Below are 16,484 nucleotides of genomic sequence, written 5' to 3'. Positions count from 1 at the left end.
TTATTAATATTATTCAAGATAAATATTAACTAATTGAATATATATATTCAAATTTATTATTTAATTTAATAAATTATTGAATATAATATCAAATTTATTCGTGAACTTTAATTCATTTATAATTATAAACATTGGTGGGTTTTTGAAATAAATAAATAAAAGTCGGACCCCAAAAAAAAGGGGGAAATTCATTTTGGCAAAAATTCCCAACGATAAATTCCTTCCGAAAGCGGAATTTTCTGAACCTTAAAAGCATCGAAAAGGTTGTGTCAGGACATCTCTAATAGGGAATATTTGAAGAAATATTTTCATATATCAAATATTTCTTATTGGAGGAGAATATTTGAGGGGTGAATTGAAATCACCGGGCAAAGAGTTTTGCCCGATGATTTCCTTTTTTTATATAAAAATTAATGATTTTAATGATTTAAATTAAATAAAAGAAAAATATTATGCTAAAATGGTTGAGATAGTATTTATTATTGAGGAAAGAAATAGTGATAATAGGTGGGACTCATAAATATTTGGTTTGTGGTGTATTTGATTGTGAAAATTGAGATATTTGAGGAAGAAGATATTTGATTGATGATGTGGACGTAGGGACCAAAATATTTAGTTGAAATATTTGATAGTATTGTGGATGCCCTTATTAGTTAAAAATAGTTATTTCGGTCTATAATAATTTTAAGTGAACACTATTGACCTTAAAAGCATCAGATATAGATTCTGTTTATTTTCGAAAGCATCCGTCTAGTCTACTGTTCAGTTTACTCGGAACGGACTGACGGACGAGGAAAAGAAATTGACTGTGAAAAAATATCCTGCGGGAAGGAAATTAAAGGGAAAAGAAAATAATCCAAAAAGGAATCCTCGGGAAACGACCTCCGCTTCGCTTTCCCTTCCGCTCGCCGGAGATGTCCGCCCCTGGCAGCAAGCTCATAGTGATCGGCGGTTGAAACGACTCCGATTTGCCTGAAAAATCCGACGCAATGATCAACAAACTGACATGCGGGATTCCATTGTTGTTGAGTCCGGCGTCAGTCTCATGCGGGCTACCAACCAAAGGGTGTGTGTAATTGCATGTCTTGTGATCATCTGCTCCTGCTCCTATTTTAGTCGAGTCGCTCTTATTATAGTTGTAGCACAGTTCGAGCCCGTCACTCGTATATGATTTACACACACACTCCACTCATGGGTTAGTGGAAACCTTTAGGTTGGTGCATACTTGCCCTGACAAAAGCTTCCGCTAGGCCACCCAGGATAGTGGTTTCGTAGCGTGGTAGCATACATGGATCCCTCCTCTGTCATTGTGACCAGGAGATGAGAGCTTGCTCGCCCACTTATGATTTGGGTACCAGGATAGGTGTACACCTTGAGGACATCCTGTCCACTCGGTCACGCAGGAGCAGTGACGGCAGAGTGCACAGAGGTCACAGCCCTACCCACTCGACGACTTCACCACTGTGGATGAGTACTCAGACGGGTTTTGGCTCCCACGCGACCTCACCACTAGAGGGGTGACTGATCCGACTGGCGTCAGGGGTGACCAGGACATGCATTGCACCATGTGCATACTGCACTATTGCATTTGTCTGTGATTGCTGCACTTGTTTGATGCACTTGGATGACATGCATGCATAGGATACCTATGTGTTGGTTTGGGGATTCCATTTCACCTTACTATTGTTTATCGGACTCCGGTATGTACAGATCTACTGTTGTTCAGTTTTCTACCTTATTTACCTTCCAGTAGACTGTACAGCATGTTATTACTGTTGATAGCTTTTATACACATATCTGCTAGATACCCGCTGAGTTTCTTTTGGAACTCATCCCGTTTACCTGTATCTGTTCAGGTTGATGCCGTCTGGAGAGCTGCACTGCTAGTCCCGAACATTATATTTTTGGTTTATTTACTTTACAGCATACATGTGTTGAACTTATTTTGGCGTTTATTCCATTCGAGTACTTGTTTTCCGATGAGTCGATATTTGTTTTCACTTCGGATTGTTTATCGGATTCTTGGACGGATTTGATATACATGCATGGTTGTGATTCTATATAGTAGAAAGTTATTATTGACCGGGTGGGTCATTTTGTGTGGATGTGTGTACATGATTGTGGTGAACATTCTGTTTACTTTTATTTGTCAGTATAAATCCATAGCCTGTTATGGATTGGCCGTGTGAGCCTTATATATGTGTATGTATTCAGGGAAAGTCCATTGTTACAGGGGAGATGCTGCCAAAATTTCTCGAAAAGCCATCTCCCGGGGCGTAACATGATATGCTACTTAACTTGCTCTGCTTACTACTCATCTTACTTTGCTTACCTTGTGTGCATTTAGTATTAATTTTTTTTCAATTTCACTTCCTTGCCTAAATACTATGTCCTAAATCCTAAATTCTAAACATTATACCCCGATCCCTAAATCCTAAAAAAAAATTAAAAAAAATTTAACATTAGGTACACACGATAATCTAAGTAGGGTAACATTCTTATTCTTGGGGCGCCTCTTAGTTGCACATCTCGTAAATATCTAATATAAATTTTTTTAACTTTAATTTTTTTACTTCATTTAGTCTAATTATTATACCCTAAACACTATATTCTAAATCTCAACCCCTAAAAAAAGTTAAATAAAAAATGTATACTAGGTGCTTAACAGATGTATGTAAGGTGTGTATTAAATCTTTATATATATATAAAGATTTGATATGCTACACACCTTATACTAAACCCGTGAGCATCTATTATAAAATTTTTATTTAACTTTTTTTTTTAGGATTTAGAGGATAGTATTTAGGGTTCATGGTTGAAAATTAAAGATAAGGAATGATTACACAAGCTACAAGGAGTAGACCCGGATGATGACCTATGTACTTTGACCGATATAGGCTAGTGTAGTAATTTTAGTCAAAAAATAGAAAAATTTATGCTTTGTTTGGGAGGAGGTAAGAGAAGGAAAAGAGAGGAAAGGGTAAAGAAGAAGAAGAAGAATTTTAATCCTTATTTGGGATGGGATGGAGTGAGTTAAGGAGGGGAAGGGGAGAGAAGGGTAAGTTTTACTTTTGCATGCTCATGAATCGTTAGAATTTCTTATACTCTGATTTAGAGTGTAAAAAAGAGGAAGGAGAATTCAAAAATATTTTATTTCAATTTTATCTCTATTTTAAAATATTAATTCTCAAATTAACTCATCTATTTAGATATCTCATTTTTGCATCGTCGCTCTTCATACAACGTGTGTCGTCACCGCTCAATGCCCAACTGCTCGCACTCCATGACATCGGCGTTGGCCTTTGGCGCACATCTCTTTAAGGACAAAACTCAAGAGGACAAAATCAGATAACCCTAATCTTCTTCTTCTTTTTCTCCTCTAAGGACATAAACTTATCTGAAAAGCATGCCTTGTCTATTTTATAACTTCCATAATCCAATTTCTATATGCAATATTGATAGAATTTTATAAATTCTCATCCATCCTCTACATGCATGATCTTTTTTTTTAAAGTGAGGGTGTTTTATAACTTTATATATTTAATCTTTATTGTCCTTCCTTTCCTCTCAAATAAGATAACACATGTTATAATGAATCTTCCATCCTTTCCAAACAAGAGGAACATAAATATTTTAGGGGGCATTTAGTTTGGAAAATTTTTTCTATTTTCCCGTTTTTCATTTTCTATTTCTATTTTTTTTATTTTTTGATCTAGTTTTTAGAAAATAGAAAATATGTTTGGTATGATATACTATTTTCTATTTTCTAGAAAATAAAATTAAAAAATATATTTGGTTTATTAATATAAAAAATTATAAATAAAATAGATTTTGCTAATAAAAATATCATCTTATCATGAAAAAGAAAAAATCATACAAGAAGGAGATCAACCATATTAGAAAGGGATCAAATCTGACTTTTTAATATAGCATTATATAACATCAAATGTACTGTGAAATCTAATTGAAATCAAATTAATTAATTCAATAAATTTTAATTTAAATATTTATAAATTTAAAAAATAAAATTAATGAATTATATATATTAATTTAATAAATTATTTTATTAAAATAATTATTTTAATAAATTATTTTATTAATATATATTTATTTATTTTAAATGTTTAAAAATAAAATTAATAAATTATATTTATTAATTTAATGAACTTTTTATTAAAATAATTATTTTTTAATAAATTATTTTATTAAAATAAAGTTATCAAAATATATTTATTATTTCAAAAATTATTTTATTAAAATAAATATAAATTTATTTTAAATTTAAAAAATAAAATTAAAGAATTATATTTATTAATTTAATGAATAAAATAATTATTTTATTAATATATATAAGTTTATTTTAAATTTAAAAAATTAACAAATTATATTTATTAATTTAATGAATTATTTTATTAAAATAATTATTTTTAATGAATTATTTGATTAAAATAAAATTATCAAATTATATTTATGATTTAACTAATTATTTTAATAAAATAATTATTTTAATAAATTAATATAAATTTGTTTTAAATTTAAAAAATAAAATTAAGGAATTATATTTATTAATTTAATGAATTATTTTATTGAAATGATTATTTTAATAAATTATTTTATTAAAATATATATAAATTTATTTTAAATTTTAAAAGATAAAATTAAAAAATTATATTTATTAATTTAATAAATTATTATATTAAAATTATTATTTTTAATAAATTATTTTATTAAAATAAAATTATCAAATTATATTTATTAATTTAATAAATTATTTTATTAAATAATCGTGCGATAAAGAGATGTGCAGCACTGTAGCTAACTTTTCTCATTTTCTATTTTTCAATTGCAGTTTTCATTCTCTATAGAAATTGTCATTTTCTATTTTTTATAGAAAAAATGGCTTCTCATTTTCTAGAAAATGAGATTGGAAACACAAAGTAAATAGTAACTTTTAGAAAATAAAAAATGAAAAATGACTAAACCAAACGCCCCTTACTTTTTCTCTTTTTCCCTTTCTTTCTCTCCTTTTCCTTTCTATTAATGAATCTTCTCTCACCATATCCAAACAAAATATTAGTGTGAGTTGGAAGATCTAAAATTGCTATTTATTTTGAAATTTCTACAAGATTAGGTGGAGTCAAAATTTCTTCTACATGAGCAACAAACACATATACAAAATGAAGAAACAAAAAACCAAATACTTGGATAAGAATGATCACGAAGATCATAGAAGAAAGGAAAGAACTATCGACAATTGAGAGAGGAAATAACACTTGTGGGGAGACTAAAAAAAAGTGTTTAGGAAGACAAATAATGACTTACTATTCCAACGGGATTCTAGGGCTTCAATAATATTGATATTTAACAAAGTTTGAGTGACGAGTTAAGTTTTAACGGCTATTAATAGTTAGTTTTAATTTTTATTAAAAAATTATAAATTTTAAAATTAAAAATTAAATAAAACGGTTAGTTTTTTAACGGCTAGTTCAAAATTTTGTCTATAAATATCTACCAATGTGTACACATATTTTCATTCCAATTCACTATACTCTCTAATTCTACTCTTTAAATATTTCTCCCATCTATTTTTTAAAGTCCTTACAATCTTATTTTCTATTCGAAATGGATGAAAATAATAGGGCTTTTTTTACAAATTTCTTGAATTTTACAAATAACCCGCAAGAATATTCATCTTCCCAAAATCCATAAATTCCACCAAATTATTAATACCCATATCCATTTCCTAATATGTCGTTTCCTCCACAAAATCTTCAAAATTTGTAAGGTTTTGGAAATTCTATGAATCATCCGAATTATGCCCCTCGAAGTCCATATCAACCACTTCCAGTTGAATATTGACAAAATATGAGTCATCCGTATTCCACGTCGCGTCGGTTGTTCATGGATATGGTACCCTACACACAACTAGTATGTCTTCCACTCCTCCGATGTCGAATGATACCTGCAACTCTAACTTTTGTCCTGGAGACTCAACTTTTCGACCGGGAATCCCTAATTGAGATGGTCAATTTTTAAAAGTGGTTTCAAATGCTGAGGGTACAAGAAAGTGTTCAAGTTGGACAAAGGTTGAAGACGAGGTCTTAGCAAGAAATTTTGTCACTATCAGCGACGATCTAATAATCGGCAATGATCAAAAGGCGGATGCTTTTTGGAGACGTGTTGCAAGCTACTACAATGAGAAAATTCGTCCCTCAGGTTCAAACACCAGGCCCGGCTCAAGGCATAGGCCATTAAGGCCTATGCCTAGGGCCCCAATTTAAATTGGGGCCCATTAATATTAAAAAAATTATTTTAATGAAATTTTATTGGAGGCCCAACATTATAAATTTTTTTTTATTGAGGTGTTAAACCTTATTAAAAAATTAAATTCTTTTGCTAATGCATGTATAGCTTATAGAATATTATTAACTATACCTGTTAGTGCTTTTGTGCAGAATAAAAAAAAGGGTCACTTTTTAAAAATTTCATTGTAAATTGAAATACTTAATATAAATAAATATAAATGTGGGAGAAAACAAGAAGATGCAACAGGATCGTTTATCTGATTGGTTAGTAAAACATGAGTTAGTTCATAGATCTTTGGGCTTCGATTGCCAAGGAATAGAAATAGTACAAATAAAAATCGAGGATTGTGATTCCATTGTTGTCATTTCATATGTATATGGTTATAATTATTTACGCTCCTTCAGCAGAAATAAATTTTTCAAAATTAAAATTAATAAAGTCTTATTTACGTTCAACAATATTTCAAGAAAGATTAAATAATCTAGCAATTTTATCAATTGAAAAAAACTTATTAACAAAACTTGAATATAAAAATTTAATTAATAATTTTGCATCAAAAAGCTAGAAAATTAAATTTTATATAAAAATCTATTTTTAAATTAATAGCTAGAAAACTAAATTTTATATCAAAATATATTTTATATAAAAGGGTGAAAAGGATGAGAAAAAAATTATATTTAAAAAAATTATATTAAAAGTCTAAAAAAATTTTAGCCTAGGGCCTCATGAAACCTTGAGACGACCCTGTCAAACACTAGAAGTACAAATGTTATACGGTTACATTGGCACAATACAATCCAAAAGAAAATATATCGATTCAATGCAAATTACAATAGTGTTTATAGTTCATATCGAAGTGGTCACAGTGACGAAGATATATTGAGGTTTGCGTACGAAAAATATCAATCTGAAAACAATGGCATTGCATTCAATCTTGAGCATGTGTGGAGAATTGTCAAAGACCGTCTAATGTTTGCTCCACAGTCTACTGATCACTTTGTGGCCACAAAGAAGACGAGGACCTCAGAGTCAGGAGCAAGCAACATCTCTTCCAACCAAGATGTGAGTATAGACCTAGATGATGAAGATACTCGTCCAATGGGACAGAAGGCAGCAAAAAAGAAAGGGAAAAGACAAAGTAAAATCGACCATGGAGGATCTGGCAATAAACTACAATAATATTTTCTTAAAGTTCACTGAGTACACAAGCGTGAAGAAGTCCGAAGTCGATCTGAAGCAAAAACAACTCGAAGTAAAGGAGATTAAGGCAAAAGCTGCGTCGTCCAAATCTGAAGCTAAGAATCTTCACTTGAAATTGAAGGAGTACAAAATATTGAACAAAGACACCTCGCAAATGACAAAGGAGCAGTTTATCATATATGAATGTCTATGCAAGGATATTAGGTCGAGATGGAATATCTAAATTGTTTACTCAATATTCATTTTCTAGTATTATTGTATTTTCGAGTGATTGTAATTTTTAATTATTGTATTTCTCATTTCGATTAATGTGATTTCAATTATTATAATTTTGTAAAATAGTTGTTGTAAACTAGCCGTTGAAAATTAGTTGTTGCAACTAGCTGTTGAAAACTAACTGTTACAAACTAAACGTTACAAACTAGCTGTTGCAAACTAACCGTTGAAACTAGCTGTTCCAACTAGCCGTTGTATGAGAAAAATAATATATATATACACATTGTGCTACGAGATTTTCATTCGACTATCATACCATTTCTCAAACACATATACTAAAACGTGTTTCCTCCAAAAATGTCTCATTCTACAGGTAGCTTTAGCTCAAGTTCCAGCTCGACAAGCGAAGACGAAGTCCATGTTGAAATCGATGAGCAAGTTTATGATTCGGGTGAAGAACTGATGTTATTGGTTCTTCAACAACACCAACAACTTATGGAAGCATATCAGAGGAGGGACACACGCAAAAGCAGAAGGTTCATCCAAAGAAATCGTGAAGTCGGGCATGAAAGGCTCGTCAATGATTATTCTCTATAAACCCGGTGTATCACGATGAAATATTTTGAAGATGATTTTAAATGCGAAGAGAGTTATTCCTCCGCATAGTGAATGCATTAGAGAATCATTCAGCGTTTTTTCAACATAGGGACGATGCTGTGCGAAGAAAAGGATTGTCACCACTACAAAAATACATTGCTGTAATTCGTCAACTGGCTTATGGAGTCTCCGCCGACCATCTTGACGAGTACCTACGTATGGGTGAATCAACTGTCATCAGGTGCCTTTTCAAGTTTTACAAATATGTGGTTGAAATATTTGGTGATAGGTACTTGAGAAGGCTAAATGCTGATGATGTTCAACGTCTTCTTCAAATGCATGATGAGAGGCACGACTTCCCTGGCATGTTGGGTAGCCTTGATTGCATGCACTGGAAATGGAAAAATTTTCAGTTGCTTGGAAAGGTCAATTTACAAAGGGACATGGGTCACCAACAATCGTACTTGAAGCGGTCGCGTCTCATGACTTATGGATATGACATGCATTCTTTGGAGTCACCGTTTCACGTAACGATATTAATGTGTTATATGAATCTCCCATATTCAACAATGTCTTGCAAGGAAATATTCCGGAATTAATTTCACAGTGAACGACACTGCATATACGAAGGGTTATTATCTAACAAATGGAATATATCCAGAGTGAGCTACTTCATTAAGGTTTTTCCTTGCCCGGAGGATCCCAAGAAGAAGTTGTTTAAGGAAAGACAAGAGTCTGCAAGAAAATATGTCGAATGAGCATTTGGAGTGCTCCAATCTCGATGGGCGATTATCAGAGGTCCAGCTTGTTATTGGTATATGAAAAAGTTAATACAAATCATGTTAGCATGCATTATTTTGCATAACATGATTGTTGAGGATGAGGGAACTCATGTGACAAATTGGTACAATGATGAAGGTGACGAACCTGCACAACCTATCCATGGCTCAAATCGAGGATTTCAGGATTATCTTTGGACAAATTCTAAGCTATGTGACACTCAAGTTCATCACCAACTTTGCGCCGACTTAGTTGAGTATATTTGGGAGGTGATACAATAATAATCTGTGAATTAATATTTCATATGTTATTTTTAATTTCATCATAGTGTGATTTATTCTAAGTTAATTGTTGTATTTCAATTTTATAATTACATACCAATTTTAAATAAATTTTATTTTCCCAACTTTGTAATTTTAGTCGTTTATTAGTTATCATAAGACACACCCACTTTTTAATATTATTTTTTAAAAATAATAAAATTATTATTTTAAAAGTAAGATTATTATTAAAAATAATAATACTAATTTTAATATTTTAAAATATATTTATTTAATATATATAATTTTAAGATGATTGAGTGGACGATGGGACCCATAAATAATAAGTGTTAATGTTAAAAGGAATATGGGTGAAAGAGGTACGTTGTTATAATGAGTATGTGACAGTGGACTCCATATTTTTTAATGAGGTGGAGGGTGTTATAACGAGGATGAGTTGTGGATGCCATAAAAATGATCTTAATTTTTAGTAAGCAAAGTATCGACCCTTTCTACAAGGTCCTTACTAAGGTCCTATGGGAAAAACATTCCTATTTTTCCCCTACCCCTCAAATGTTCTGAGGGTAGGATTGCTATATTTTCATGGGGCATTAACAGGGACTTTTTTTTTTTGGAATAGGAGCCTTATGAGTCCTTTTATTCAAACCATTTTCCCAATTTTGACCCCACATTGTGACATTTTCAGTTACTACCTTTATGAAGACGAGAAGACTATTGAATTTTTTGCTAGTTAATGAAGTGTGCAGAAAAAGGTTTTATATTGTTATAGGGGGTTCTCCTCTATGGTCCTCCTGGTATTGGAAAGACACTACTAGCGAGATTAATTGCTATCAACATAGATGCAAACTTTCTAAAGGTGCTTTGATTGGGATTTGTAATAGGATGCTGCTATTCTATTTGTGATGTGTTTTTTTGTCGTTTTTAACTTCTTGACCATTATGAACAGGTTGTGGCAAGTGCCATAATAGACAAATATATAGGTGAAAGTGGACGGCTGATTAGGGAGATGTTTGGTTATGCACGTGATCATCAAGCAAAGTTTCTTATCTATATTCCTTACCATTTTTTCCTGTATTTTAAGTTAAATCTGATGAAATTTTAATAAATCTTGTTTACCTCGCTCCTAATTGATTCTCCACCACATTTTGGCATTAAAATTTTATAGTTTTCACAAATTCTATCCAGCTCTTTACAATGACATTTTGCATTCTAAATCTTTGTATTTATTAGCCTAGCCTTGCATTATTTTCATCGATGAGATTGATGCCATTGCGGGGCATCGTTTTAGAGAGGGCAATGGGAGTGATCGGGAGATTCAACGAACACTAATGGAACTGCTCAATCATCTGGATGGATTTGATCATTTAGAGAAGGTGAATCCTATTATCTCGATGACTAAATTGGATGATAAAGTTGCTTCAATCTTCTGCTATATTGGCAAATTTCTTGGGCTTCTATCCTTGAAGACAATTTAACATTTGGATGGAATCTGTCTGAAAGGATTTTTATTTTATTTTTATTGTTTTATTTCAGGGTATAACACCTTGATTTCACTAATTGATGTAACTTGAGGTGACAAATAGTTTTCCCCTGCTTTGTTTGAGCTCTTTGAAATTGTTTGATGATATTTCTACCTACATCAATTATAACAATTGTTTGAGCTCTTTTAAATTTAGTTAACTAATAATTTATATTAAATTATTATCAGTACAAAATACTAAAATTAATCTATGTTAATGAAAATATTCTGACAAGTATTAATATATTATAATTATAAAAATAAAATTAATAAATCCTATTAAATTTAATTAAGTAAAATTTACGGTTATATTAATTATTTTAAATTTAGATTAAATTTGCTTAGTTAAATAAGTCTTAATAGTTTGTATAAAAGCAAACTACAAACTTAATACTTCCATATTATAGTTAAAGTAGCGGTTGCTAACATCTATCTACATTAGAGTTCCAATCTGTTGGTTAATGTGGTTGATTTGTGTCTTGGTCGTTAGGTTGACCTGCAAAATTTCTGTTCTATTATCCATAAGTCTGCATACTTAATTTGTTTGCATTCTGAGCAAAAGCCATCAAACTAAGGTGCAGTACTTTGGTAATGACCCATTTATCTAAACAAATTCTCCTTGTGTGGGTACATCAACCATCAAATTCTTTATGTTACTTATCACAAATGAGGTTGAGAATATGTTTCTCTTAGTTTTGTAACTGAAATATATTTTCACTTAGTTAAGTGATTGTACTTGGTTTCTTTGAGGATAAACAATAAATGTATAACCTTAGTCTTGTAAATAGAGAGGGTTTTCATAACTGGAATCCTGTGTACAATATAAGATATATTGTCATCTCTAGAGTCAATGTAACTCCAACAAAATCTCACAATAATGCAGCATATTTTTTTGTAGCTGAAATCTTATATTCCATAGCATGTTTCATTGGACACCACAAATCAGCATTTCCTTCCATTATGGTTTTAGGTTAAAGTGATTATGGCAACAAATCGATCAGATGTTCTAAATCCAGCTCTACTTCTCCCCGGCAGGCTAGATAGAAAAATTGAGATTCCTTTACCAAATGAACAATCAAGGAAGGAAATTCTTAAAATACATGCTGCTGGGATAACAAAGCATGGTGATATCGGCTATGAAGCAGTTGCAAAACTTGCAAAGGCAAGTAATTTTTATCCTTGATAAGCATACTGTGATCGGTTTAGTTAGTCTGGATCTTCATTTAAATTCTCGTTCTGGTTCTGGTTTGACATCTGTTTTTACCGGTAACTTCTTTTCTTTTTCTAGGGTTTTAATGCAGCAGATAGGAATGTATGCACAGAAGCTAGATTGTCAGCTATTCGTGCAGGGCGTGACTATGTTGTTCATGAAGACTTTATGAAGGTAAATTCTTTCTCATGAAATGTGTTTCCTGCATTTTATTTTCTGTCAGCAAAAATGCTCCTTGTAACCTTCATTCATTCATCATCTTGTCTCAAGTTGGATTCTCTTTTTCCTTCCCAATTATCATTGTGTTTGTTTAGTAGTTGAACCGAAACAACTTTGCTTTCAAGTTGTGGACGATATGCTAAGTTTATGTTTTGTATCTCTTGCTGCTTCAGGCAGTGAGGAAAATGAATGAAACAAAGAAACTAGAATCTAGTGTTCATTACAGTGTCAATTTTGGCAAGGACTAGGTTACTCTTGAGATATTGATGTACGAATACAACATGCAACTGTTATAAGCAATTTGCTTTTGCTCGTTTGATCTCATGAATGAAATTTACAGATGATGACTTTGGTTTCAGTATTTTGCTTTAAAATCTCTCTTCATCGTGAATTTGGTTAGCTCTATTGTGCTTGCTCCTTTATTTGTCTCTCCTGTTATTGTTATTACATAAGGTTAGCATAACTTTCACCAACTAGGGATAATTCTAATTTTTCCAACTCCATCTTTGTACCCTTAGACAAGCAATCGAAATGAACATTGTGATTTGTCAAAAATCTATTTCCACGGACCTCGAGCCATTATGTATCCGTCCACCTTGGCTACGTCAAGTCGTCTCCATATGTATTCTTCCAAGTCTACACGATACAAATATACACATCAAAGCTAAAGACAATTCTAAGTAAAACATTTTGAAACTAAAAATTTTATCCCATCAAAATAGCCTATAAATTTTGAAACTAAAATGTTTTGCTCTAACCATGTCGACTGATGATAACTGAAGCAATTGATTGATAATTGAAACAGTTCATTGATTCCTAAATTGCACTCGGTGTCAAATTCAAAAATGCACTAAAAATTTAAAAAATTAAACATATATGTTTTAAGTCAATATATCATGGAATAATACAATTTTTTTTATAAAAATCCATTTTAATTTTTAAAATTGACCAAAACCTAAAAAATATAGAATTATATATCAATTTTGAAGCTCTTATTTTGAAATCTTATATTTGAAAATAGAAGCCTTAAGTTTCTAAAATATTAAATTGTATTTTTCAAAATAAAATATCTAACCATGATCTTAAAACAAAATGTACACTCTAAATACGTTGATCTTCCTCATGATTGGGCAATGATCACTATTTTGATACTTTTCTTTAGTTCAACAAGATGCATCAAGCGCAATGTGAACTACTAATATCTTCTTAACATCTCATATTTATATCTAAGCGTCCAATATAAAATTCATGTTATATCTATAATTTTATTGCATGTAAATGAGGTATCCTTAATTTTATATATATATATATACTTGTCATTCCACCCATATCAAGTCAACCATTTATAGATGATGTGATCCCCGGGGCAGTGGTGTTGCGGTAGGACATCCAGATTGTCACTCAGGCATCTGCAGTTTGATCCTCAGCTATGGCGTATTTGCAGAAATTTTCCTCCAAATGGGGAGCGCAATCAAAAGATGTTGGGCGTTTGGGTTGGCCACTGTGTGCACTTCTCGATTTACCCTGATGGCCGGTGGGAAACTTTCGTGGAGTCGAACCGATCACTCCCAGAGATAGTCAATGAGGCTAATTAGGATTTATCATTTATCATTTATAGATGATGTGATGCTAAATCTAGTGTGGTTGATTATCTTAGAATACTCAAAGTAGAATTGATTTGGACATCCAAAATAGGTTGCGCCCAATCGGATTCACCAAATACTCCTTTAGGATCCATCTCCTAGCAACCATTTTGCCCTTGATTCCCCCCTAGCAATTAAACAATGCTATGCCTTCTATGCTAATCAATTTTTGCTATAATTCGCTTTGCCAATTGTGAATTTTTTAGGACTAGTTTAAAAGTTTCTACTTGTTCATCCTTTAATTTTTGAAAATTTTCAAGAGAGGGAACAACTTCTAATCTATCCTCCTAAATTCCTACCAACTTCTTTAAATGAATATTTTTCCCTTTTTTTTTTATAAAGATTGAGTTAAACTAGAGATAACATCAATTAAATCTTTAATTGATAAATTTCCTATTTCGCTTACCATGCCATCTAATGAATGAGCTCTTCCTTCACTCGAGCTCCTTTCTTCTTCTCTGACTGAGTTTGAAACACCGTCATCAAAGGTCACAAGTGCAAGATTGGTTTGATACACCTTCCCTCCTTTTGATGATGATGAGGAGGGATGAATCCATCATCCCATGTGGCTTGCATATTCATCTTCTTGAGATCCTTTCCTCCTACTTTGGCTTTTCCCTTTTTTTTCTTCCACTCTTCTTCAATAAGAAGCATCCATCCTGTTCCGATTGAGAACTGCTCCTGGACACGTTACCGGACCTTAGCTCGCCGTGGGCTGGAACAGCAGAAAAAAAGGAGGAGAGCGGTGCGAGCTTCAGGGGCTTCAGGACCTCCGCTGGAGCTGTGTCGAAGCAGGAAGGAGGGTCCAGTGCGCCGCTGGCTCTTCGACACGTGAAAACACAGGGAACGTCAGTAGGACGGCCAGGGGTGCCCCGGCGCGACCACTCCGACGCTCAAGTTAGCAATGACGAGAGGAAGAAGAAGATGAACAGTGAAATAAGGCCTTGAGCGTGTAAAAGAGACTAAGAGTCCAGCCCCTTTACCTGTCCGACGGAGTGGTCTTTTAAGAGAGGGGATGAGCGTGCGCACGTGTCACGTCATCATTAAGGAACGTCTTATCACGATTAATGAGATTTCAGGAACAATTGAGTTCCCTGTCCCATCGCCGTAAAAGTATCATCTCGTCGACATTTGTATACAGGCAGCATTAATTAAATGGGGCGTGGGCTTGTCAGAAATCATGATGAGGTGGGCCCAGGCTTTGCCGGGCGACTCGACGAGGATGTGGTCAAATGGGGATTCGGCTTATGAACATGGCCGACTGGGTATCCGACTGTGATACGGCCGAATGAGGATTCGGCACAAGAGTATGGCCGAATGAGGGATTCGGCTTAGAAGCATGGCCGAATGGGTATTCGGCTATGATACGACCGAATGAGGATTCGGCGAAGGCTACGGCCGAACGAGGATTTGGCGAAGGCTACGGCCAAATGAGGATTCGGCGAGGCCCGTGGCCGAAGGAGGATTCGGCAAGGGATGTGGCCAAATGGGGATTCGGCAAGGGCTTACTAGACCCATGGAGATCTGTACAGGGCTTATCGGGTCTATGGGCGAGGTTCAGGTCAGACCTGGATCAGACTCGAGCCCCTGCTAACGTCATCGTGGTTATCTGTCGTAACACATCCCTTATATGACCTTCTTCATGGAAATTAAAGCACCTCATTTTGTTTTTTTTTGTTATTCTTCTTCTTTAACATCTTCCTAATATCATGTTTATCAAAATTTAATTTTTTTGAAAAAAAATTGCTCACCCTTCATATCACCCATCCCATATAATCCTTTTATTGCCACTCATGGATGAATATGATTTGGATGATGATTTTGGTGGAGTGGTGGATTCTTTCTTTGTCTTTTTCCTTCATCTTTATATACCATGAAAGTCACTCCTCTTGTCCCAGGGTATAATTGAGTTGGTTACTATGGAGTAGATATTGTTATAATGAGCAAAAGTCAAATCTCGAGGAAATTGAGAAAAATATCCTCCCCACAATGGTCAACTACAGCTTCTCGATTTACCTCCTCATAGATAGTCATGGATCGACTGTGTGAAATTGTTGGGGTGGTGGATTCCATCTTTTGCTACAATGAAAGTCACTCCTCTTGATTTATGAACTTCTTCTTCTATCCCTACAAATTTTATTCTAAAAATAAATCATCTAAATTACATATCTCAAAATTGTTTGATGTATAAAATGAATCTATCACGGACATTAATTGTGAGATTCTTGGAGAGGTTGATGACACTTATAAGTCTCATGGTTTGATAGTCTCCTCGAAGGACGGATAATCTTGAGGAGTTTCTCAAATTAAATTGACATAATTTTTAAAAATTAAAATTTGTTTGAAAATATTTATCTTTATAATATCTTTAAAAAATTTGAAAAGGGAGAAAATACGTTTCAAACTATGTTTGAAAATATCTCTTAAAATCTTTTTAATAAAGATTTCAAAATATTTTTTTAAAACATATTCTCAAAGTTATTTTTGAAAAATATTTTTAAAATGTATCTTAA

At 32.9% G+C, this 16,484-nt stretch overlaps 1 protein-coding gene and 1 pseudogene across 1 annotated transcript; both read left to right on the top strand.

The window, feature by feature from the left end:
• Positions 1–7,456: 7,456 nt before the first annotated feature.
• LOC141846948 (protein ANTAGONIST OF LIKE HETEROCHROMATIN PROTEIN 1-like) lies at positions 7,457–9,380 on the top strand (annotated as a pseudogene).
• A 332-nt stretch (positions 9,381–9,712) lies between these two features.
• On the top strand, positions 9,713–12,576 carry LOC141846947 (26S proteasome regulatory subunit 10B homolog A-like). Its single transcript, XM_074734964.1, has 7 exons — positions 9,713–9,739; positions 10,150–10,236; positions 10,327–10,413; positions 10,616–10,753; positions 11,870–12,061; positions 12,188–12,283; positions 12,502–12,576. Exons 1-7 carry the CDS (start codon positions 9,713–9,715, stop codon positions 12,574–12,576), a joined length of 702 nt encoding a protein of 233 aa, XP_074591065.1.
• The last annotated feature ends 3,908 nt before the right edge of the window (positions 12,577–16,484 follow it).

This window comes from Curcuma longa, chromosome 16, assembly GCF_044706935.1.
Source record: "Curcuma longa cultivar G26 ecotype Majalengka, Jawa Barat chromosome 16, ITB_CL_G26_1.1, whole genome shotgun sequence".
NCBI classification, from domain to species: domain Eukaryota; kingdom Viridiplantae; phylum Streptophyta; class Magnoliopsida; order Zingiberales; family Zingiberaceae; genus Curcuma; species Curcuma longa.
Note: the sequence above shows the minus strand (reverse complement) of the source record. Positions and strands in the feature narration are given on the sequence as shown.

Bases quoted from the DNA above. Each gene is read 5' to 3' on its own strand.
- LOC141846947 (XM_074734964.1), top strand. From the start codon at position 9,713: ATGTTAAAAGGAATATGGGTGAAAGAG. The intron at 10,754-11,869 runs GTGAATCCTATT...TTATGGTTTTAG, and splicing joins GATTTGATCATTTAGAGAAG to GTTAAAGTGATTATGGCAAC. The intron at 12,284-12,501 runs GTAAATTCTTTC...TTGCTGCTTCAG, and splicing joins TTCATGAAGACTTTATGAAG to GCAGTGAGGAAAATGAATGA.